At 41.1% G+C, this 23,136-nt stretch overlaps 1 protein-coding gene across 11 annotated transcripts in view; it reads right to left on the bottom strand.

The window, feature by feature from the left end:
• Positions 1-204: 204 nt before the first annotated feature.
• LOC139657431 (teneurin-3) overlaps positions 205-23,136 on the bottom strand; it is a 119,287-nt gene continuing 96,355 nt past the window's right edge. For 7 of the 11 annotated variants that reach the window (XM_071535316.1, XM_071535324.1, XM_071535334.1 and 4 more), the window contains 11 exons: positions 21,948-22,197; positions 19,887-19,907; positions 16,930-17,162; positions 14,888-15,042; positions 9,813-10,696; positions 8,260-8,435; positions 7,584-7,819; positions 6,442-6,738; positions 2,318-3,929; positions 1,557-1,687; positions 205-957 (listed from right to left, as the gene is read on the bottom strand). In XM_071535316.1, the coding sequence (XP_071391417.1) occupies positions 205-957; positions 1,557-1,687; positions 2,318-3,929; positions 6,442-6,738; positions 7,584-7,819; positions 8,260-8,435; positions 9,813-10,696; positions 14,888-15,042; positions 16,930-17,162; positions 19,887-19,907; positions 21,948-22,197 (4,748 nt within the window). The remainder of the gene's footprint in view (positions 958-1,556; positions 1,688-2,317; positions 3,930-6,441; positions 6,739-7,583; positions 7,820-8,259; positions 8,436-9,812; positions 10,697-14,887; positions 15,043-16,929; positions 17,163-19,886; positions 19,908-21,947; positions 22,198-23,136) is intronic. The other 4 variants (XM_071535293.1, XM_071535308.1, XM_071535277.1 and 1 more) reach the window with 1 other exon arrangement.

Genomic DNA, 23,136 nt, shown 5'->3' with positions numbered 1-23,136 from the left:
GTAGTTATACATTTACTCTGTAGTCCCTAAGTCACAATGCACAGCATTGCTTTTGACCCCGATTTTTTTTCTTTTTTTTTTAACAAAAACACACCAACACGTCTGTGTACATAGCCGCTTCTAACCTTCGATTACAGTCATTTTGCCCACTAGTGTTTGTCTACCGAAACAAAGTCTCTTTGGCAGAAGATTCACCTCAGTTTGTTACCTTTTCCCAATTTCACTTTGTCGAAGAAAATGGATGTTATTAGCACTGTCCGCTAATTCTGGGTACTGCTCAATGGAGAGCACGTAGTACCCGTCGTACCCCAAAACTTTTCCACTGCTCAGGAGCTGCCTCTTCTCCCCCTCTGTCCAGGGGCGGACCCCCTCCTCCCCATCACGTACTCGCTGCTGTTCTGTTGCCCACGCACCAGCCAGGGCCCGCTGACGAGCGAGCTCAACAACCCGGGCTTTCTCTTCGTCCACAGTGGAACCATAGCGAATATGAAGAGCCAGAGCACCACGCCGAATCTCCACATCTGCGAAACGGCGAGTCCGACTATCCATGACTGTGGTGGACTGGGAAACGGTCACATTGACACCATTCTCCAGGGTCTTGTGTCCGCTAGTGAGGTGCAAAGCGGCGAGGTCGGCATCTGGAAGGCCCGGCTTAACAAAGTAGTGTGTGTCCCGACCTTCGATAGTAAAGTGAAGGTCTTCCAAATAGAAGGCGTTGTTGAGGATGGTTGCAACCTTGATACAGTCCTCACTGGCTACGTTGAGCGTGTGAGTGTGCACACTGCCCTTGTAGATGGCAAACATAACGGCTCTACCGATGGGAGACATCGCCGCTGAGAACCACAGCCAAGACTTTTCACCTCTGCGACCTCGGCTGAGATGGACCTCTGGCAGCCGCTCGAATGACAGGAGAGAGTGCGCTTGTCTGGTTACTTCCTGCTGGACCCCAGAGATAGACTGTAGGAAAAGTGCAGTGAAACGTTAACGCCTGAACATGGCAGAACCTGACTCTCCAGGCCATTTAGAAGCAGAGGCTGCTCTGCTTCAAAGAGTTTTTCATCTCCCTCTAAGATAATGGTGTTTTCAAGCTGTGTTCTCAAGCCAAAAGTAGATAAATCCCCTGTGACAATTTTGGGGCAACACTTTTTGTGTTAAGGCCTTATACCAAAGTAGCCCAACATAAATAGCTTCAAAAGATTGTTTTAACAGCAGCAATACTAAAATGTGAAGTTAGTGCTAAAATGTGTTCAGTGGATAACTAAGGCAAGACAGTGGAAAGTACACTTTGTGCTTGTTATTATGCAAATATGGCCCAATTAAAATTGATATGCTATGAAATATATGGCAATCCAATTAAAATGTGGCGACTTCAAAATATTGACTTAAGAGGAAAACATCATAGAAAAAAATAGTTATTTTGTTGTTGTGTCTGATCCCCCACCCTATCAAAGGCATATTGTCTGTTGGTGGGAGCAGAATTATTAAACAGACTCAGCTTTTTTGCTATTCAATTCGTTTTATGTTAAACATGTATAAGAGATGTTAATTAAACCAACCGGCAGATCATCCCAGAGCTGACTCTTCCTCAGTTCATAGGACGGCATGCTTAAGTCAAACTTTGGGACCGGAAACCCAGGAATGGTGTTGTGTAGATGAAAGCCAAAGGTTACAAGCCAGCTATTCACATCTAAGAAAAAGAAAGACATTAAATATGCAGACAGTGAGATAGTTTACAGTTATATGAATATCGTATACATCTTACTTAGATACTTTGTAAGGCAATGAGCTGAGGTACATTATACACAGTGTGTGTGTGTCTGCATTTAAGAAGTTCTCAGTGTGCAATGGATCATATTGCATTGTTGCATTTACTTCACTTCACATGCATTGCAGCTGACAAATTCAGTACCTGGTGAATAAACAGGATAAACAGTAATAAACCAAAAAACATAAATATACAGTACTGTGCAAAAGTCTTAGGCACCCTAGATTTTTTATATATATTTCTTAGAAGTCTTAGGTGTTTATTTGTTTTCTGCATTAGTGTGTCAGTAGACTGCTCTTTATTGTACATTTTTGATATTCAGAAACTTTTCATTTCATTAGTTTTGAAATCTTTGCTTTATGGATTTCTTTGACATATGCCTAAGACTTTTGCACAGTACTGTATATATCATTATTCACAACACTACTACTACTACTACTACTACTAACAATAATAATAATAATAATAATAATAATAATAATATAGTAGTTATCATCAGCAGCAGCAGCAGCAGCAGCAGCAGCATTATAATCTTTTCTGCACATTTCTTACCTGCAACATATTCTCTCACTTCATGCACTTTGCTGATGGGGTTGTTATTTCTGAACATGTATAAATTAAAAGGTGCTGGCTCTTTGCCAACTTTTTTCCAAGTGGTAACATCTGGGACAGTCCATCTCCCAGGCATTATGTCGTAGTCCCTCTCCCCAAAATGCAACAGTTTGGTCAGAGGGTCGTACAGTCCTCCATGGAACCCAAGCACAAGCTGAAAGTCTGGGTTTGAGTCAAAGTAGACCTCACCGAAGGCTGTGTACTGGACCTGTTTGACCAGGAGGCCGTTGCTGGTGAAAACAGCCAGGGGGGTGCCAGTGTTATCACAGGCAATGTAGAACTCCTCTCCGCTGCTTATCTCCATTGCAAACAGGTGACCTTGGAGGTCATAGTAGAGAGAGGTAATCTCCGAACTGGAGTGGTTGTATACATGTGTAATCCTGGCGGGGTAGCTCAGATCTGCGTAAAAGTACTGTAGGTGTTGGCCCAAGCTAGTCTTGGTAGACACTCTACGTCCGAGTCCGTCGTAACGATACTGAATTGTCCAACCATTGCCCTTGCTGTAGACCCGCACCAGGAGTCCCTTGGAGTTGTACTCAAAGATTTCTGCTCCTCTCTGACGGAGGAAGCCGTCTTCGTCCATTCTATACTGGATGTCCCCCAGGCGGGTGATGCGGTCTCTCAAGTCATAGCGCAATGGCAGAAGCCTGGCACTGTTTCCGGGGTTCAGCAGGTGGAGGTTTCCGTTAAGGTCATATGTATACCGCCACACCACTTTGTCGTTCAGGTATACAGTCTGTAGCTGGCCATCCACATCATACTCGTAGCCGTACTTAGTGGTGTTGGCAAAGGGGCCGATCTTGATCTCTCTCTTGGTGACCCGTCCCACATCGTCATACTGGAAAGTGATCCAGTACATAAGCGAGCGGAAGATCTCATACTGGATCTCCTTGATGCGTCCGTGCGCATCAAAGTGCTTGGTGTAGGTCATGACCGCTGTGGATATGATCTGATTTATATCATAGTAGATGACCCCAAACTTTCCAAACTGCTCCACTTTTCCGGAGATGTCATCAAACTGGTAGAGGTCGATGGGCAGTGGTGTTTCGTTGATGACGCCTTGCACACTGGTGACGCGCAGGCTGCTGTCGTAAGTGTAGTCAAAGCGTGCGTTGACCATGCCGTCCTCGCTGAATCGGAAAATCTGCCGGTCCACCAGGGGACCCACTTGGCGGTAACGGATGGAGCAGATGAAGCCTTCATTCTGCAGGTTGACGGTCTTCAGCACGCCTGCCATCTCGTCGTAGGTGAAGCTGACCCTTGTGCTGTCATACAGGATCTCTGACAGCTTGTTCTGCCGGCGGTACCTGTACAGGACCCTACGGCCTGTGCCCAGGTGAGATACCCTTAGTAGGAGGCCATCTTCAGTGTAGTCCACGGCCACCGAAGCGTTGCTCTCTGGGGGATGATAAAGATTCCTGTAGTAGCCCACTGAACGGATGGTCTGCATGGTGTAACGGGCTACACTCGGCATGGTGACAGCAGAAAGCCGGTCCAGGGAGTCAAAGTCAAAGATGTACTGGCGCTGACTGTGCAGCAGGAGAACCATGGACTAGAGGGAAGAGAGGAAAACAACACAAATGTTTGGAGTTACATAATTAACATTTTTGTTAAATAATTGCAGTGAATCTTACGGTTTCTCCACTTGAAATATTGCAAAATAAAGGTGCTACGTGCAGCATTTTTACACCAATAAATCCTTACTGCATTAATTTGAGACATTAGCATAAATACTGTAAACAAACAAGACCATCGTTGAGAAGATTGGCAGCTTCTTACACTACATTTTACAGTGTGTGCCACTGGGTTGGATTTCAAAATCGGCTGGATTGCTCGACAGCACAAAGGGAGATGCTCTAAGGCACAAAAGAGGGAGAGGGCTCTGTTTGCGCTGTTCTTCCAGTGCAAACAGAGCTAAAACTTTCAGAGTTTCTCGCAATGGCAGATGGTAGAACAAGTGAAATGACTTGATCAATTATCAACTCTTACCCTTTGTCTTGTTCTTAAAAACCTAGGCATGCAGAGTGACACCACAGAGTGTGAGTGGGGACAAGTAGAATCCTCTTTGAGACAGGAGGAAACGGGGTTTATGGGAAATGTGGTGTTAATTTTGAGAAACTCTAGCACTAAGCCATAATCTAATTTGTTCACAAAGATTATACCAAGGTATCACAAGTAATTTGACAATGATATATTGATGCTTAAAAATGATACGCATAGCACCTGTCAAAATTGAGAATGCTGCTGGAAAAGATATGTTCTTTCGGGTGTTTGCTAGACATGTTAACCTCTAATTGTTGTCTAGTAAATTGAACATGCGCTTGTATCTGACAAAAAACAATGTTTACTTTTAATTCCTACAAGAGACTTATTTAATTAATTTGTATGCACTTTGGATTACAGTCTGTCTTCCAAAGGTTTACCACCCTTCCTGTTAAAATGTCATGCCCAGTCATCCGTTACCACACTGAGGTTCCCTGTGCTCCCTGAGCTCTCTGTGTTCCCTGTGTCAGAGTGTTGACATGGCCTCCCCAGGTCACGCAATGAAGGGATGATGCCAGGAGTAGCAAAATAAATCTCTGCATGGTTTTATATCTGAGCATCTCAGTGCAAAGTCAACTACACTCTTCAAAACAACTCGAAAGAAAAATGTTCTAAGCTAAATTTGAAGAGTATTTATGTAACAGAGAGAGAGAGAGAGAGAGAGAGAGAGAGAGAGAGAGAGGGGTAGCACACAGATTGTGTTATCTGTATCTCGGCTTTGTTGAATACTCTGGCCAATTAATGCATTCTGAGGTGTATTATTTCTGAATAGCAGACCACTGTTTCACATAGCAGTCAGCTGTTTTACATCTAATTATGTCACTCCATAGTCAAGAAATCTGGTCGATTCTGATCATTTCTAATCAATTTAACTAGCGACACCTGGTGGTAAAAACACTTGGTTAACCCAGGTTAGAAACATGGAATATTTCCAGTATTACTTTTTATTTATTTGGAGAGCATAAAACTTGAGTTCAGCTCGTTGCTATGGTTGCAGTTCTGCTAGTGTAGCCCATGGATGCTAGCTACAGACGTTTCTGTGGATGCAGTCCTGCTGATTTTAGATATTAGAAACTCGCTTACAGTTGAGGCATCTTGGACATTTTTGAATGGAATGATTTTTTCTCATTTTTCTTACTGTGTGTCATATTGGTCTCAGGCAAGTAAGACTGCTTTGTAGCCACTCAAGTCACTTCATAAGAAAGCCCTTAAAATCTTCAATAGGAAATCAAGACAATATCACCACTGTCATATACTTTCTAGATATGATATGTTAAACTTTGACAACTTAATTATATATTCAGATGTTTGTTTGGTGTTTAAGATCATCCATAATGCTGCCCCTCCACCCTTGAAGAGTTTTGTCCAACTCCGCTCTGAGCATATGAGCAGAGCTACAAGGTCAACCTCAAGGGGTGAGTGCAGTATCCCTAAAAGAGGCACTGCCTTTGCACAATCTGCTTTCTCGTTTAAAGCTATAAAGGAATGGAATAAGCTCACTACTGATCTGAAGATTTAAGATTTTCATATTTTCTCCTGTAAAGTTAAAAACTGGACTTTAAGTAACCAATCATGTCTGCATTAATGTGTGTGTGTGTGTCTGTGTGCAAGAGGAGTTTAGGGGTGGGGTAGGTTACTTTGCTCAGAGTTGGGAATGTGATTATGAATGTGATTGTGTGACTTAATTGTATTTATTTATTTTTTTTAAGTGTTTTGCACTGTTTTTATGTCTACTTGCCTAAGGGACTACAGATGGAAATTAGCTAGTAGCTAAATCTGCTGCAAAGCAGCTCTTCTCATTAACTGAGATTCATGTTTTTGTACATAGTCCCTGACAAAACAATGTAATAAGGCTAATGTACAGGGAGCTGGCCATTATTGCAAAATAAGCCCCTTAAGGCCGATCTTCACTTTGTGTCAGGGTCTTAATTGACCCTGTCAGGGCTTATTTTGCAATAATGACCCGCGTCCTGTACATTATCCCGTACATAACATTTCCTCAGATCATATTATTTTCTCACCTTCTCCAAGTAGGTGTAACTCCATGTCTTCCCATCAGCAAACACCCTGGACACCAGGCGGCCTTGGCTGTCATACTCGACTCTCTCGGTGGTGGGGCCTCTCTGCAGGGCACTGATCTGCCCGCTGCTGCCGCGGCTCACGTTAACAGGCAGCAGCTTACTACTGGGCACCCAAAGCACTGGGTGGCCTGCTGTGTCGTAAATAATCTTTAAGAGGAACTTCCTGTGGTCATCGTAAATCTTTTCCGTCCTCAAGGTGCGATCATAATCGACAGACAGAATGTTCCGTCCATTCACCTGTAGAGAAGGTTTGATTTCAGTAGGTGTAAGACAAAATACTAGTAAACAACTACTACTACTAATAATAATACTAATCTTCATTTATATAGCACTTTTGAACAATGGCTACAAAGCACTTTACATAGATTAAACAACAGTACAAACTCAGATAGAATTGATTTGTTTTGATATTGGTGGAGTTCACATGTTCTTTGTCTGGTTGCCTTTTAAAACTGCATGAACTGAAATTGCCACTACGGTAGTCACAGAGATTAACAGCCCCTTCACGAGCTTCATTAAACTGAGAGACACTCTGGCAATTGTTCAGGTACGCTTAAATCACAACCTCCTAAATTTACTGGAGAGACGAAAATTGCTGTGAGGCAAAGTAACCACCCAAGTTAAGTTCATAAAGTAAATCATAAATCTCAGTGTCAGATTCTGAGGAGGGGCAATAAGACGGTGTGAACTTATATACAGTACTGGAATATTGATATGCCCCTTTATCTGGAACTTTAAATGTTTATGTGACCCATTAAGCCCTAAGGAAAGAGAGGCAGAAAGCATTGCAGCAACATTTTGCAAGATTGTATTAAAGACAGTGACATAGCTAAATACATAAAATAACATCTTAACAACCAAACTTAACAAAATAACAACCTCTTTGTTGAACGGTTTCATTGATTTTGAGCATGGGTGACCCAGGTGGGAATTGAATCGCGAATGTTCACAGTGTCAGTGATATGCTCTATGCTCAGAGCTATGCAAGACCACAGAAAACACTCCCTTTTATTGGCATAGGCTACTGATCATTTGCATGCAGCACAAAAAAAATGAATAAATAAATGAATAATCAGACTTACTCTAAGCTTGCGTCCAAACACGATCACTTTCCCCCTGGCTTGTTCTTTGCGGAAGCGCCACTCAACCAAGTTTTGCCCACTCTCCCCTGGCAAGCTCATGTTGCGTCTGGCTACAGTTGGGTTGGCAGCGCCTGCCAGGATGTGGGGCTCTGTCTGGTAGTGGGTGTCCATCCCGTTGGCATAGGTAATCCTCAGAGAGTTATCAAAGCCCACTTGATAGCTGCTTCTACATTGGTCTGGTGATGGCAAAAAAAGCGCAATTTAAAACAACGGAATGGCTAATTATGTTCAAGACTTAGTGTTATTGACGATCCCCTGAGACCATTGGTTGTACTCAATGATGCTAAAAGTACTTATTATTTCAAATTAGACCGTTTTCAGATCAAAAGGATGAAAATGAATAAGGCCTTAGAAATAGCTGGACCATCTGGCTCTACGCATAGTGGAAACCATTTAGCTACAAGGTTGATGCGTCTCCCTGACACCCAAACCCACACACTGAGAGAGCAATCATTTACACTGTAGTCTGTCAGACCCTCTGAGCTGTAATGATACACGACTTAAGCTTACTCAACATTGCCCTGGTGACCCCTGAAACAATGACAAATAACCACCTTCAAAATGGCTGCCTGAATTTCTGGTGCCTGTATAAGGAAGGTGAGCAGTGCTGCCTTACCCTGAGCCAGAGTGTAGAAGGCACGAATGGTTGAGGTATTCGTGGTGATACTTATTTCCTCCTCCGTCAGAGAACTCTCAATGTCCACAGTCAAAGCGCTGTATATGTCTGTGTACAGGTTATTCACCATTCCAGTGGGGAACGTCACATTCATTAGCCTCCCTTCGCTGTCGTAGCTGTTTGACAAAAAGAACATTAAATGACAAAGCTTTGATATGTACAAGGGCTTTCTCTCATAACAGTGCATTCAATTATCAGAGCTCTTTCAACTTGTTGAATAAGACCATCTATTTTCTTGTAATTAAAATGTCACATTTTCATTATCAGTTTGTTAAAATGTTCCAGTTTTCAGAGCATGAGTGAAGGGGCTGCTGGATTGACCCAAAGTGCTAACCAAATATTGGATAGGGGTGAATGACACTCACGTCTCATCAACTATAATTTTTAAATATTAAAAACACCAACTTGTAATTAATTCAATTATTTGGATGATTGATGTGCCATGTTAAAGTCAATGGAATGCTTTAGCTATTTTAGTTAAACTGAGGATATCATTTATAACATAATGTGATAAAACATGACAGCATATTACACATGGGTGAAAAATTCAATCACCAAAGGCCACACTAACAACAAAATACAAAAAATAAAAAATCTTGTGCTTCCAACACACAGAGGCCTCATTAGGTTCAGCTGGCTCGAAAAGTGCATTATACTGAAGTCATTAGCTTAGTTGGTCATTATATTAAACTTTCTTTTTTAAATTTATGCATATCAGCTCAACATGTTATTGTAAGATGCACTTATAATGCTACTCTTTTGCTACCTGGCCTCCAGAAAAATAATGAATACATGATATATGATACTCATGGTTTAGTCAATTGGAAAAAGAAAAAGTGGCATCCTTTATGGATATTGGGTTATTATAAGTCTAACTAGGCTATTTTACAGATCTGAGGCAAATTTTATAATTAGGTTTCAATTAACTGTGTACCCTAAAGCAGTTTGCAGGTAAGTTACCAATTATAGAGTAAACTGGTCCTGCGCTATGAGGGGAGCAAGAACACACACACACATACACACACACACAGAACCCCACCCCCACCCCCCTCACACACACACAGGCACACAGGCCCACACATATGCACACACAGTATGAGTATGTTCAGGACGGTGTCTGAATCGGTTCAGTAGCAGATGACGAGCTACAGCATAAGTTGGTCAAATAAATCCTAGAACTGTAAGCCTGGTAATACTGGTTCCTCATCCAATAGTCCATGAAAATCAGGCAATGCATTTTCATTCCTAAACACAATGTTATCTGCCAGTAGGCCTACAACACAATGCAGGGGTACAGAATCTTGTGTGCATTTGGTTAAAAAGTGGAGAGTTTGCATCGGTGTGCAGAACGCGGGAGGTGTGTTCAATTTGTATTGTGGGCCAGTTCCATTGCAGAGATGCAGTGGGCCAAAATGAACCTGAACCTAAATCAGTCTGACTTTGACACATGAAGATTTGCACAGATTGATCTCTTCAATCTCCAATATACTCACTCATAGAATGTTGTCCAGCCAATCTCTGAGGTCTTTGTAGCCAGCAGACCGTTGTTACCGTGGTAAGTAAGAAGCACCAGCTCTTGGCCCTGAGCTGTAAGAGTTTTCAGTCCGCCATTGGTCCCCATGGTCAACCAGATCACCTGGTTGTCAGGGGCAACGATACGCACCGGCATGCGGTTGGGGTCTCTACGGATTCTCAGAGTGTTGCCGTTGCTGTCGGTAACAGCTGTGATGTCATTCTCTGTGCTGTAGCTGAAGGTATATTTGAAGTCGCCAGTGAGCAGGCTTGCAGTGTGTTGGTGGGTACCGTTGATGTCAAACACGTACAGCTCCTGGGCATCGGGGGAAGCCACCTCATAGGCATTGGCACTGGAGGCCAAAGTTGGCCCATTTCTAGAGATTGCCCGGATGCGGATGTTGCCCAGGTCTGCCACGTAGAGCGTCCCATCTGGAGCTGCCACTAGAGAGGACGGGGCATTGAGCCTGGCATCTTTGGCATAGCCATCCCCTGTCTGGTAACAGTCACAGTTGGCATCATTCTTGCAGTCGCAGTCAGAGGGGGCCCCAGCCAAATGCGTTATCTCACCATCCACAGAAACCTTACGGATCCGGCTTTGCTTTCTCTCGTCTGTTTCAGCTATGTAGAAGGCCCCGTGGTAGGATATGGTGATGGAAACGGCAGATTCTAGGGGAGTCAGTTGTGCCCTTTGACCACCAGCCACGCCACGCTCCATCCCAGCCAACGGGCAATGGATAGGTCGACCCGCTGCAATACTCACTTGACCGTTCTCTGTGATGCGCAGCACTATATTGTTGTCCAGGACGTAGAGGGAGTTGTCCATAGGACTAACTGCTAGGTCGGTGGGCCACTCCAAGATCACCTACAATACAACACATCATTAGTCTATAATGAGGTATTTACATTCTTCCATAAGATCAACATCATTATAACTAACTTTTAATTTGACAGCTGTTTACTTAAAGTAATAACCCATGACATTTTCATTAAAATAAATGTCTGTTTTGCTACTCTCTATCACAGATTCATTTAGCACAACCTATACCCAGTTCATGAGAGCTTTTACATTTGCTGTTCTAAACACCTGGTGTCTAGTAGGTCTTTCCTGGGAAAAATGTGTTTTTTCATGCGTTTTTAGGGTTTCACAAGCAGCAACAGCAGTTTGTATGAAATAAATAGAAGAACTGAGTGGTTAGTGGCGATAGCCACCATGACTGAACAAAGAAAAGAGCAGCACCTACAGAAACTCAAATTTCATCAACAGACTGTCACAGACTCCTTCAAGTAACAGTATAAATTTCCCAAGAGGAACAAGCTGGTTTCCCAATGATACATTCTGACCTGAAATTTAAACTGACAAGTGCTAAACAGAGAAATGTACTCTAATTCACTGCAACAATACTGCACACTGGTAGAGGTATTAACAAACTTAAAGCTGTTCCTTGGATTTGTTGAGAAAGGTTCAGAAGTTTTTATCACCTCATGTACTGTAAATCTGAGTGTTCAAGTAGGCTAGATATGAATACATATTAATTTTATGCATGTAGCTGCTGCTCTTAACCAGAGCAACTTACAATGAGTGGGCAGGGAAGACGCTGATGATAGAGACATTGGCTGCTGCACAAACCTGTGACTTTTTAGTTACAGGACAGTCTCTCTATCCATTATGTTACCCTGCCATCCACAACTGAGAATATGTCATTGGAGCTGGTAGAGGGGAAAGTAGAATCAATATTTAATGAAAGAACCTTTGGGTTATAAGATGAGCTCTTATCTTCACTGGTTGTTTTGACCCCCGCACTCCAACTTCAACTCCGACTTGTGAGGCTGGCGATACATGAATTTAAAGGATAATTCTGGCCACAGTGAATGTTAAGCCCAGTTTCCAGCATGCCCTCTCTCCTTTTCTAAAAATTCCTGTGGATTTTATGCGCTATTATCAGAAAAACAGTTATCATATGACTTATTCCCCTACCTCTAGCTGCCATTGGCTTTCATTCAACTCCAAAGAATATCAAAACCAAATTCCAATTCCAAAGTAATCCATAGAGGATTGTGTGTGTCTACAAAATTTTTGTTAGGCCTTGCCTGATAAAGCATCAAAAAACATTGTTTTGTGAATGAAAAGTAGTTCCTATCCAGATACATGTGAACATTTTTGAATTGATGTGCACATTCAGAAAGCTCATATTGGATGAACGGAGCAATAGTAGGTATGTCTATAATGTTAGGTGAAAATGTAAATATTGGAACAAGGAAGTAACTAATACAAAACAGTAGCATAGCTGTATCATCAGAACAATGACTAACATGACGAGCTTGGCCAGTATCATCCAAAACTCTCACTACAATTTTATTGTTTAAATTGGAAGACCCACATTAGACAGCATTTCTCACCAAACACTAACATCCTCATGGTTACATCCCACTTTATTTCAAGAGAGTGTTTCTGCCTGTAGTTCTGTAGTTCCTATGAAATGGATTTGAATAAGGTGCTAAGTAAACAAGTTTAATGTAGATGCACAAATCAGTGCTAATGACAATAAAAAATGTTTCTTACCCTCTATGAGTTTCAAAATGTAGAAAATATAGATAAAATGTAAGACATCTATGAAATCCCTCTAGCTACAGCTTTAAAAAAAAAAAAAAAAAAAAAAAACACAGGAAGGGAGAGATGACACTGAAAAATGGGCTTAACATTCACCATGGCCAGTATTATCCTTTAAGCTTCCTCTACCGTTGCACTTATTCTAAGTTACTCTGGATAAAAGTGTCTGCTAAATGCCTAAAATGTAAATATAAATGGAGCGTCACGATGGCCTAGTAATTAGTGAGGTCGCCCCCACCCAACCGGAGAGCCGGGGTTTGATCCCCTGTGCGGCCAAAGTAACTTTGAGCAAGCACTTAACCCCTCCTGCTCCAGTTGTGCTGGACAGTTGTAGATGTGGCCGACCCCTTGCCCAAACCAGAGGGCTAAAATACTATTTCTCCCTTGCGTGATCAATAAAGTATATAGCATCAAATTAAATTAAATTCTAAATATTTCACACATAAAAATATACAGCCCCATTACCCACATCTTGGAAATGTGAGTATTAGATATTACAGTCCAAAGCTATAATCCAGGCAAACCATTACAGTCTGCTTGGCACAAATGTGTCACTGAATAAAAAGATTCATTGTAAAAGCACAAATGACTGGTCTGGCCTTCAAATGTGTAATTGTATCATTAAAACTGTCAAAATGCTCCTGAATGGTGCTTTTCCATCAGGTGAGTAATAATAAAATACACCGCCTTCAAGGCTGCCCACTAGTTTGCTCTGAGCCAGCTCTCAGGCTTGGATGCCTCAGGATCATATGGTCTAGCCAAAAGCATGTCTTTACTGGCTCGTACCAAATGACTTGGTTAATTAGCAAAAAGTGACATGCCTAATCCTTTGTCTTCATGTTCTTTCCCTTTAATCTTCATGTTCACCCCTCCCCTCCCTCACATCCCTCTCTTCCTCTTGTATTTACACTAAACATGCACTTGTCTAAAAAAAAAACAAAAAAAATACGTAACTTTTCTCCTTAGCTTTTATTTCTATTGCCCAGCAATGTGCTATCCTACATGGGATACAAGGATATTTGTGATATCTATTGTCAGGGTGATGTGGTTTTGACCCTTGCAATCCTTACTATTGATTTCTGTTGAGTGTTGATATTTTAAATGGACCCCAGGAAGACTAGTCTGTCGCTTGTGCATCGACTAATGGGGATCAACAATAAACAATAAACGATTGATTGTTTGTACTGTTTCTTGTGTAGTGTTGGTGATCTAGCAGTTCAGGCTTACTCTACTGTTTCACTCATTGTAAACTGCTCTGGATTAGAACGGCAGCAATCTAATTAAAATGTAAATGGACAAATGAAAAAGCCCAATGTCATGTCTGATGGTGCACATGGGCAAGAGGTAGGAGAAAGTGATCCTGCGGCAATTTCCTTCTCAACGGCCAATCCGCTCCAGAATTCACCTTCTGTACAAACTAGATATACAGTATGTCATGAACACATTCATTTTAATACGATAAAAGCCTTTCTTGGTTTTTATTTTCTTCATTATTCATTTGCGCCTGGTCTGGAAACTCAGTGTTAATGGAAAGGAGTGGAATGAGGAAGGATATAAATGTTTGAGAGCAGAGAGCTACAGTTGTACTGTGGAAGAGGTTTCATGGTATTGTAGTGCTATAACCTATAATGCTGTGGCAGGGCACTACTTTTATACCACCTCATTCACAGGTAGATAGTAAATTTAACTGGACAAAACAGGGCGTTATACTGCTGAAGAAAAGGTCTGATTTGTGGTGAACAACCAAGTGCGGCTTCGTTATCATGTGTGGTGTGACTGCCCTAAACCCAAAAAGTTCCTTGTAGAGCAATATAAATCCGCTCTAGCCACATCAAAACAAGCCCCCAAGACTAAGAGTAATTATTCTTCACTCCCTATCATCCGCCGTGACCTGAAAACTCATCTCTTCAATAAACACTTCATGTCTCCGTTTCCTGCCTAAATCACATCCTCCTCCTCTCCCATATTTTACCTCTTCACTTTCACTGAAAATGCTCCTGTCTTTAGGAAAAAAAAAAAAAGGAAAAAAAAACAAACTAAATTTCCTCCCTGGCTCTTGTTTCTTCACCTAGCACCTTGTAATGTTGATGATTTTACCTCATTTTACTATTGAAGTCATTGGATTTCTTTATGGATAAGAACATCAGCTAAATGTCTAAAATGTAGATGCTGAGGTAAATTCTAAAACAAAAACAAAAATGCTCTCAGATGTCTTGCTCTCACTTGAAAACCACTTGCCCAAAAGTGTATTATTCATAAATGGATTCGTTCTAGTGTGCATGTAATGTATACGCCGTTATATAACACCGCATAAGGTCCATGATGAGTCATGGATGGGTGGGGTGGGTGTGTGGGGAAGGAAGCCACCAGGTGGCGCTGTGACATGCCCTGTGAGAGCCTGTAGGCAGGGTTAACAGCTGTTTGGAGGTTCTGTGTATAAATCACCTGATTGATGTCCATGCTGTTGTCACAGGTCAGAGGGCGGGCAGACGTGAGGTCGTTAGAACCCAGGAAAGTAGAGATGATGCCGTTTTGATCCACCTTCCTGATCGTGGTGCCATCCACAAAGTAAATCAAGCCGTTCTTGTCCACAGCGATGCCTGTTGAGATGAGAGTGGGGCAGCAGCATGAAAAAAAAAAGGAAAAAAAAACAAAAAAAAACTCAAGTGACAACAGGAAGATGTGGCAGACGTGCTGCATCTCTGCTTGCATGACTCAGTGGACGGAACACGACGGATACATGTGTCGAGCTTGCCTTCCCATTATTCAGGTCACTGCAAAAAGCACAGCCATCAATAATTCACGTGCTGCTTTTCTGGTATTAAATAATTTCACAGGCAGAAGTGGGAAAGGCTGTATTCATACGGTATATGCGCACTTGCCGCATCTTCTAACCCTAAGCTCTAAAAAAGGACCTCGGAGGTGGGGGTGTCAATGAGTGGTGCGTTTGGGAAATTTTTGACATCAGCAATCATCAACAATCTGCACTCCATTTGAGAAATGGATGAGCGAGGGAGCGGAAATGACAGCTTTGGCCAATTTTAGATGAAAGGGGTGAAAGACAGGCAGTTGCCATGGTGACAACTGCGGACTAAATTGTCTGAATGATTGAGTGTCAGCTCAGGGTTGCAAGTTGCAGCCGATCTAGTGTGGAGTTGCGGTAGCCATTTGTCCCACACAGGGAAAATACATTAGCAGGCCACGCCAGCCTCCACATCTCTCTGTGTCACTGTGCTGCTTAATAGAGACCAGCACCTATGGGAATTCAATTATACCTCACATGCAGTTAGACTATTTTTCACCCTCCACATTGAAAAGTGGTTTTAACACGCTGTGGTTTTGGATCTAATTCTAAAGAATGAAAACCGTTGATCTCAGGAAGATGCATGCATGGTGGAGGATCGTTCTTTTGTTTTTGGCACTTTTAAAAGGTTCTGAATCAGCTTTATCTCCAGTTTTATCTCCAGAGTATGATTTATTTTGAAATGAAGTCTTTAAAAGCTGCCATGGAAGGTGAGTGGTTTGGTTTGACCTGTGGCTAGGTCTGCACAAGATTGCTTGCTGCTAAAACATTGACGAGCCAAGGGAGCCCACGGTGAATCCTTGGGAGCTGGCTATTTGACAGTCTGAGACTCTCAGACAGATGAAAAGTGTCACTTTTGAGCAGAGTTCAGCAAATGTCTGAGGGGAGGAAAAAAATGGAGCCATCTGCTGTTTCTTCTCTGGTCTCGGCTTCCACCCACTCCATCGTTAGAGTCGCTCCCTTAGATTGCCTTCACTCAAACCTTTAAAACCCAGCTGAAGCTGAGCCATTAGAGTTGGCATTCAGAGCAGGCAACGACCAGCGGAAGAAATATCATCTCAGCCTTTTTCATCCTGAAGAATTCATGGCAAAGTGAGCGTTCGTACCACAAATGGCTAGGATGTGCTACCTGAATGCGACCAACAGGTTGGGGATAGTTTGTGCTAATAATAATAGCATGGAAGTCTCACCTACACAAGAGATGACAATAATCAGTTTGAAAGAACATCGAAATGAATAGGAATAATGAAGTAATAAATAGTACTAAAATATTTATTTACTATATATTTAAAACTATTATTTCTATTTCTACTAAAAAAATTTATGGACTGGATATATGAAAAGGTGATCAGTGGAATACAGCAAAATTAATTATGATGAAATCTGGCTGATTACTTATTGGGGTAAAGAATTTTTTGAATTGCAGAAAATGACAAAGCCTTCATTAACCTGGCTTCCTGAGTCTCTTAAGAATAGCATCTTTGGTTTGATTCTCACTATTTTCACCTCAACACATGATCCAGAGCCAAAATTCCTCCATGAAAATCAATAGGCCCAGCGTTGGCACAGAACCCAATGGGCACATAAATCAAAATCCCATAGTTGCCATTCATAACTGAGTAACTCATCACTGCGTTCCGCCCCTCCATTTGAGTGCCACGTCTTCATTGGTTTTAAATGATACCTTTGGGGCCAGTGAGAGAAGCCTCTGGAGCCTTGCCTCCATCGCCACAGTGATTCTCATCAAAGGGCAGACAGTGCTCTCCGGTTCCTGCCACCACTTCTGCATTCGACTGCAGGTCCTTGGTCCCGGTTAAGGCCTTTGGTCGGTAGATCCTCCGGGAGTTGGTGTCTGACACGTACAGCTGTCCCGTTACTGGATCAGTTGCCAGGTAATACCGGTGTGCCGGGTTGTTGCTGCGTTCGGAAGAATAATTGAGTTATATAATTGCAGATGCTGTGTTTTGTTTTGTTTTCCAATTTATAATCCTTTAATATGACTAATTTACTCTGAAAATATGATGAGTGAAATAATTTAAGTGAAATGCCTCAAACAGACTGTGTAACCCAACTGACACCTACCCAGATTAAATTTTTAATTTTCTGTCTGAATAAAACTTCCAGAGTCAAGAATTAATTCTACTAATACTAGGATTGTAAACACCTGGTGGCATTACACCTCTCCAAAGTGCCAACATTGTTTTTAGTATGCATTAGATTTTAAACAGCTCTGTGTAATCTGTGTGGCCAAGGTAAATTGCAAACACTTATTTCACTTTAATTTATTCAACCTCTTAGATCTTCCTGATGGGAAGTGCTGCATACTATCTTATATTGTATATATAATCTCATGTGTAATGAGATTAGGTAACCTTTTTTCAGACTCCTGTATTTTCCATTTGCATTAAAGGGATAGCAGAAAGTTCATGCCCACATTCAATCAGGTTATGTACTCAACATTTCAGTTGTCAATTGTCATTCAGAATGTGATTTTCTCACACATAGACAGTAAACAGTTAATTCAGTGTAACTTTCTGACTGCTTCAATCCAGTGGCAGCCTAGATGTACACCTCATTATCAACTTAAAATTAGCAACTAAACTGTCATGCAAATAATCAAACGAAGAGAGGAATGATATCTATTTTTAACATTGTGATTGTGTGATTTTCCACAGCAGAGGGGAAACGTGAAATGAAAAAATGTGAATGAAAAAAGAGAAAGAGAGAGAGAGTGAGAAAGCGAGGCAGAGAGAGTTGTGAAGATGGCAGTCAAAGAGAATTTAACAGGATACCACAAAAGTAGGGTTTCCAGATAACAAAGCATAGATGACAACTTTGGAGTGTGCCAGATCATTTCATTTGTTATCACTCCCCTGTGGGGAGAAGCCTTTGGAAATTACCAAAATGATTGGCTTCTGTTAACAACATGCAACAACTGGTGGCATTGCATCTGGTTCTGCTCATTTGCATTCATTTAAACAGTCTCAAAATGGATCTAACCCCTTCAGAATGAGTTAGCAAATGCATCAAGGATTAGGAGTTAAAAGAATCACAGGATCGACTGAAATTTAGACTTTAAGAAAGCCAATTAAAGGAATTGAGAAACTTGAATTAACCTTTTCTACTGAGGCAAAGTAATTCATACAAAGCAGGTGCTTAAGGATCATTAATGAGCTCAAAACACAGGCAGTTAATGTGAAAAATAGCTTGCTGTACACTAGAGTCATAAACATAGCTTCGCTGGGTGTACTCTAGTTTAATGGCACCTCAGTCAATACTGGTTGGCTTAGGAAGTGGACAATGTGATGGCAAAATAAATGTGGCAATGAAACATCTTTGGAAAATGATGAAGATGGAGTCATAAAACCTGACAGCTATTATGAGTCAAGCTAAATGCTCAAAAATAGTTGGCTGCCATCAAATTCCTATAAAAAATTCAACACAACATATATTGCTAAACCTTCCTTTTACAGTCACCCTGAGTACTAGATATTTACTTGGTAAGTAAAGTAAATTACCAAGTAATTACAGCTACAACTACATAGGTAAATACTTGAAGAACACATTTTCCTATAACTTATCTTTTCTTACATATCAGTTCAACTGATTACCATAACTGATTCAGTTGTGGTAATTATATTAATAATTGACAGACCAAACATTTTTTTTTAATACTGGGTACATTCATACCATGTATTACTAAGAAACACCCTCTAAATGCAGTTGTTTTGCCTTCATTTCCAAGGCGATTTAGAAGGTATTTCCTAGTAATATATTGATGCATACAGTACAATCATTTAGCAGAGATTGAATGAGAATACTTATGCAGACCTGTATGAATGTAACCAGTGTTTAAGAAAATGCACCATGAAATTAGAGGAAAAGTAAGTGTTCTATCAGAGTGCAAGGTCATTATTGATATAATTGCCACTACTTACACAGAAACTGTTTCATAGTTGAATTGATGGGAAAAAGAGAAGGTGTTTCTGAGATAGTGTACTCTAATTCCCTCACAATTATGTTAATCTCAGGCTGTTACCATTTCTAAACCTGTGACAATTACAATGTTGTAACTTCAACTGAATAACAACACGTGTTTAAGTAATTTGGCAGTGATTTCTAGGTATTTACCTACTAACTTACAGCTGTAAGGTCCCCGGTCCGTCTCTATGTCATGCACAATGTCTCGGACACCACTGATCGGACTTTGACAAAACATAGTCTAATGATGCATCTCATTGCTGTCTTCCCTATTTTTAAAATTGTACTAATTGGCCTAAGGGGGCACCGCAAACTTACATTGTCAGTACATCATGCACAATATCTTGGATGCCATATGGCACCTCGTCTTCCCCTTTCCCTGCCGCATACAATCAAGAAATATGAGGCAAAATAATTTCTACTTAATGCCTCACTACAAGTCTGCATCATTTGTGGGGGACGACTTTGTTACTGTTTACATGTTAAGCTGTAATTACTTGGTAATTTTCTATTGTTACCTTGTATTTAACTGGTAAATACCTAGGACCTATGGTGACAGTAAAAGAAGGAGTTATATTTATAGAGATGCTGTCCACAAATGTGTCGACAGAAACAGTATGGAGAATACAAAGAAAACATGCACGAAGTCAATGCACATACCTGTGTCTAAAGTCTTTATTTCTATAGCAAGGTACAGACGGAGCAGGAAAAGAGGGAGAAGAAATCAAGATTATGAAATCGTTAAATCTTAAAGGGATACTTTTACATTTTTAATTTCAGTTAGTTATTTGCCTCATCACACAGTTTTGCCACTGTATGAATAAGCTACTAGGTTTGCCTTGCTTTTTTGCTACAAGCCTTATCAGCATCATTAGCATTTCTCATTGAAACCATGGGGCACAGCTAACGACTGCGGATAGGAAAGTAAAAGACAAATACAAAGCCTTTTTCTTACAGTATGACAAGTGTCTAGTGAGGAAAAATAAACAGCTGAAATTCAGAAGGTCAAAGTATCCCGTTAAAGAATCCAGACAACCACTATAAAAAGTAGCAGACAATGAAGATTTGTTTGGCAGAAAGTGGAGAGGGACTGTGGCTAAGAGTTACAACCCACAGAGAGGAAAATAAGTACTTCTCCCACCATAAAGTGTCATCCTGTATTACCACTGCTTTTCTCAATTTGACCACCTCATATTGAAATATTGATTCTGCTACTTGTTACCCAGGCCACTGAAGCCAGTATCTAAATACAGACTCTACACTGACAGCAGCAGCAGAAGTTGAAAGAGGTTCAGGGAATTCTATTTGTTTTGGTGGTTTTATAGTACAAGCATGCATTATACGGATCTTACAAAAAATGTTGCATACTTGGAAGAGACCATCTTCAAATGCATATGTACAATTCTGCAACCAATGAAGATAATAGATTGCACAAAGAAATTTGCAATTTCTCCACTTCTACTGGTTTATGTCGAACAGTTGCCATCTAATGTGGGCTATGGTTTCCTTAGTGTGTCTATTATGTCAAACTAAATTTAATATAACACAAGTGCACACTAGCATTTTATATCTCTCTCCTTGTAACATGGTAAATGAGCTGCTTGGAGAAACAAACTATTTTTTAAACCATTATTTATCTAGGGAAGGGTTGCTGAGCGTGCATGCTCCTTTTCAGCAGCATCCTGCTTCACAGTCGCACAGTTACGCACATGAGAGCTGCCAGGTACAACCGCAGTGTTTTACTGCTGGTCACTGAGCAGCTGCATTGGAGCAATTGGGAGTGAGGCACCTTGCTCAAGGGCACCTCAGCGGTAGTTCTTGTGGGACGGGAGAGCGTTTCTCATTCACATTCCCCTCCTGGATCTTCCTAGCTGGTCTGGGGATCTGGACCACCTACACACCCCGACTTGATGTACAACTAATCACCAAGGTTTTGGGAGACAGTCTCGTGATCATATGCTTCATATATTTGTCAAGTATGTGTCTCAGGGAGGATGATGGCGCAATGTACATTAAATCAACATCTGCCATTTTGAAATCAGCCAACTGGGCGAATGAGAGTCATTGGTAAGGGAAGCCAACTTGGCATGAGGGTGTAAATCATCTCAATTACACGCTGAAGACAGGATGTCTTTCCTAATTATGGAGATGGATAGGGAAAAGATTTCAAATTTGTATGGTTAGGGAAAGGATGTGTATGACTGAAATTCTGTCCTCCAAGCCCATTTTAAATCTCACTCTATTCTGGGTCAAGTTTATGAGCACCCTCTCCACACTGAAGACTAAGTGTAGAAATGTGAAGTGGGATCCAAAATGTATATAAGTAAACTGATCTGTACTTGAGGTTTTTTAAACAATATTGTTTTTTACTATGTTGTTAGTGGCTTACAGGATGTGGCATAGTTTTTTTGTCATGTGGAGCTTGAGATGAAAAACAAATTTTAGAAAATACTAATAAATAATGAAATGAAGTATCATCTTATGTCCTTGTATCCTAACCATTTCCTACCATTTGATGAAAGACGCAGCCTAAGAGTCAAAAAGTGTCATAGACAGAGAAAACACTTCTTTAGATACCCTGCACAGGAACCCTGGAACCATTTTTTTTTCATCAGAAACGAAAAAGCCCATTGAAATTGTCCTGTTTTGTAAATCAAACAAATCTGATGTAATCTGTACTTCTGAAAACAATTCCCAACAACAAGAGCTGCTTGATCTTACCTGAGCTCCATGACACTGGTGACATTGCCAGATGGGTAGATGCGGCGGATGTAGTTGAAATCTCCAACGTACAGACTTCCATCAATGCCCCATGCCAGAGCCACTGGCGCCAACAGCTTGTTGCCTTGAGCCTGCCCATTGCAGCTGGGGCAGGAGATGCTTCTGCGCCGCCCGTTCCCCATGACAGTAGAGATCACAGGTGGCTGGAGAGAGATGAACTGGTTCTCTCCACTCCCTTTGTAAAGAATGCCTGAAAAACAAAACACATTTCACTTATTGATTTGAAAGCACGGTGTACATTTGTCATTACCTGCAGGTATTGGACTAGACAATGAGGTGAAAACAAAAACAAAGCTTAAGTAATTTAGTGCAGCATTTCCCAGCTGCCCCTTGATTTAAGGACAAGGGAAATTTACCTTGTGACTTCTCCAGTAGACTTCACTAATCACTACAAAATGACTAAAGTAGAATCCATTTAAGCTTATTTAGCTTAATATGCAATTGAAGGACGATTTCAAAAAGGTTCTTAATAACCACAACGTCTAGGTGAAGCTAGTTTACACAGTTGGCCATTTCACTACATGGAAAACATCTTTAGAGAAGTCAGATACATCCTTATGCTTTGGAGCTAACTAGACACTCGTTAGTCATAAATAATGATACATGCTTACTTTGTTTATTAAATCTGAATCTAATTCATATTTATGCTCTCATAATAACTATTCCTTCCCTACCATAATCTAAAATTCTGTCCACAAATAACTTTAACATTGATAAACCTCTTGCAGCTTGCTTTAAATCCCCTGAACATCAGCCAATTAGCTGTATTTCTGGGGTGGCACCTGTGGCACCATCCAAGGCCACCCTCAGGATTTACGAGTCTTATGAATTTCATAAAGGTCCAGAAATTATGGTTCAAATCAGTTCATATTGTTTATATTACTGTAAATATAGATCAGACAGTGATCTGGGGACTGGCTTTAAATGCTGCAGGGACTGGATGCAGCACGCAGGCAACCAGCTGACCATCAATCCTATTGATGTATTATAATGCTTCTGTACCATGTATTATTATAGAACCACTTCAATGGGTTTCTGAAAATCCTCAGTGAAATTGGAGCATATTTTATGTAAAGTAATGTTCTCTTAAACTTGACAGGGAGCTTGCTTTCCTCCAGTCACAGTGAGG

This window comes from Centroberyx affinis, unplaced genomic scaffold (assembly GCF_046629955.1).
Source record: "Centroberyx affinis isolate AG114_WGS23_722 - 3 ecotype Tasmania unplaced genomic scaffold, CSIRO-AGI_Caff_v1 ptg000175l_1, whole genome shotgun sequence".
In the NCBI taxonomy this organism is placed as follows: Eukaryota; Metazoa; Chordata; class Actinopteri; order Beryciformes; family Berycidae; genus Centroberyx; species Centroberyx affinis.
The sequence above is the reverse complement of the archived record's forward strand: the minus strand, read 5'-3'. Positions and strand labels throughout refer to the sequence as shown.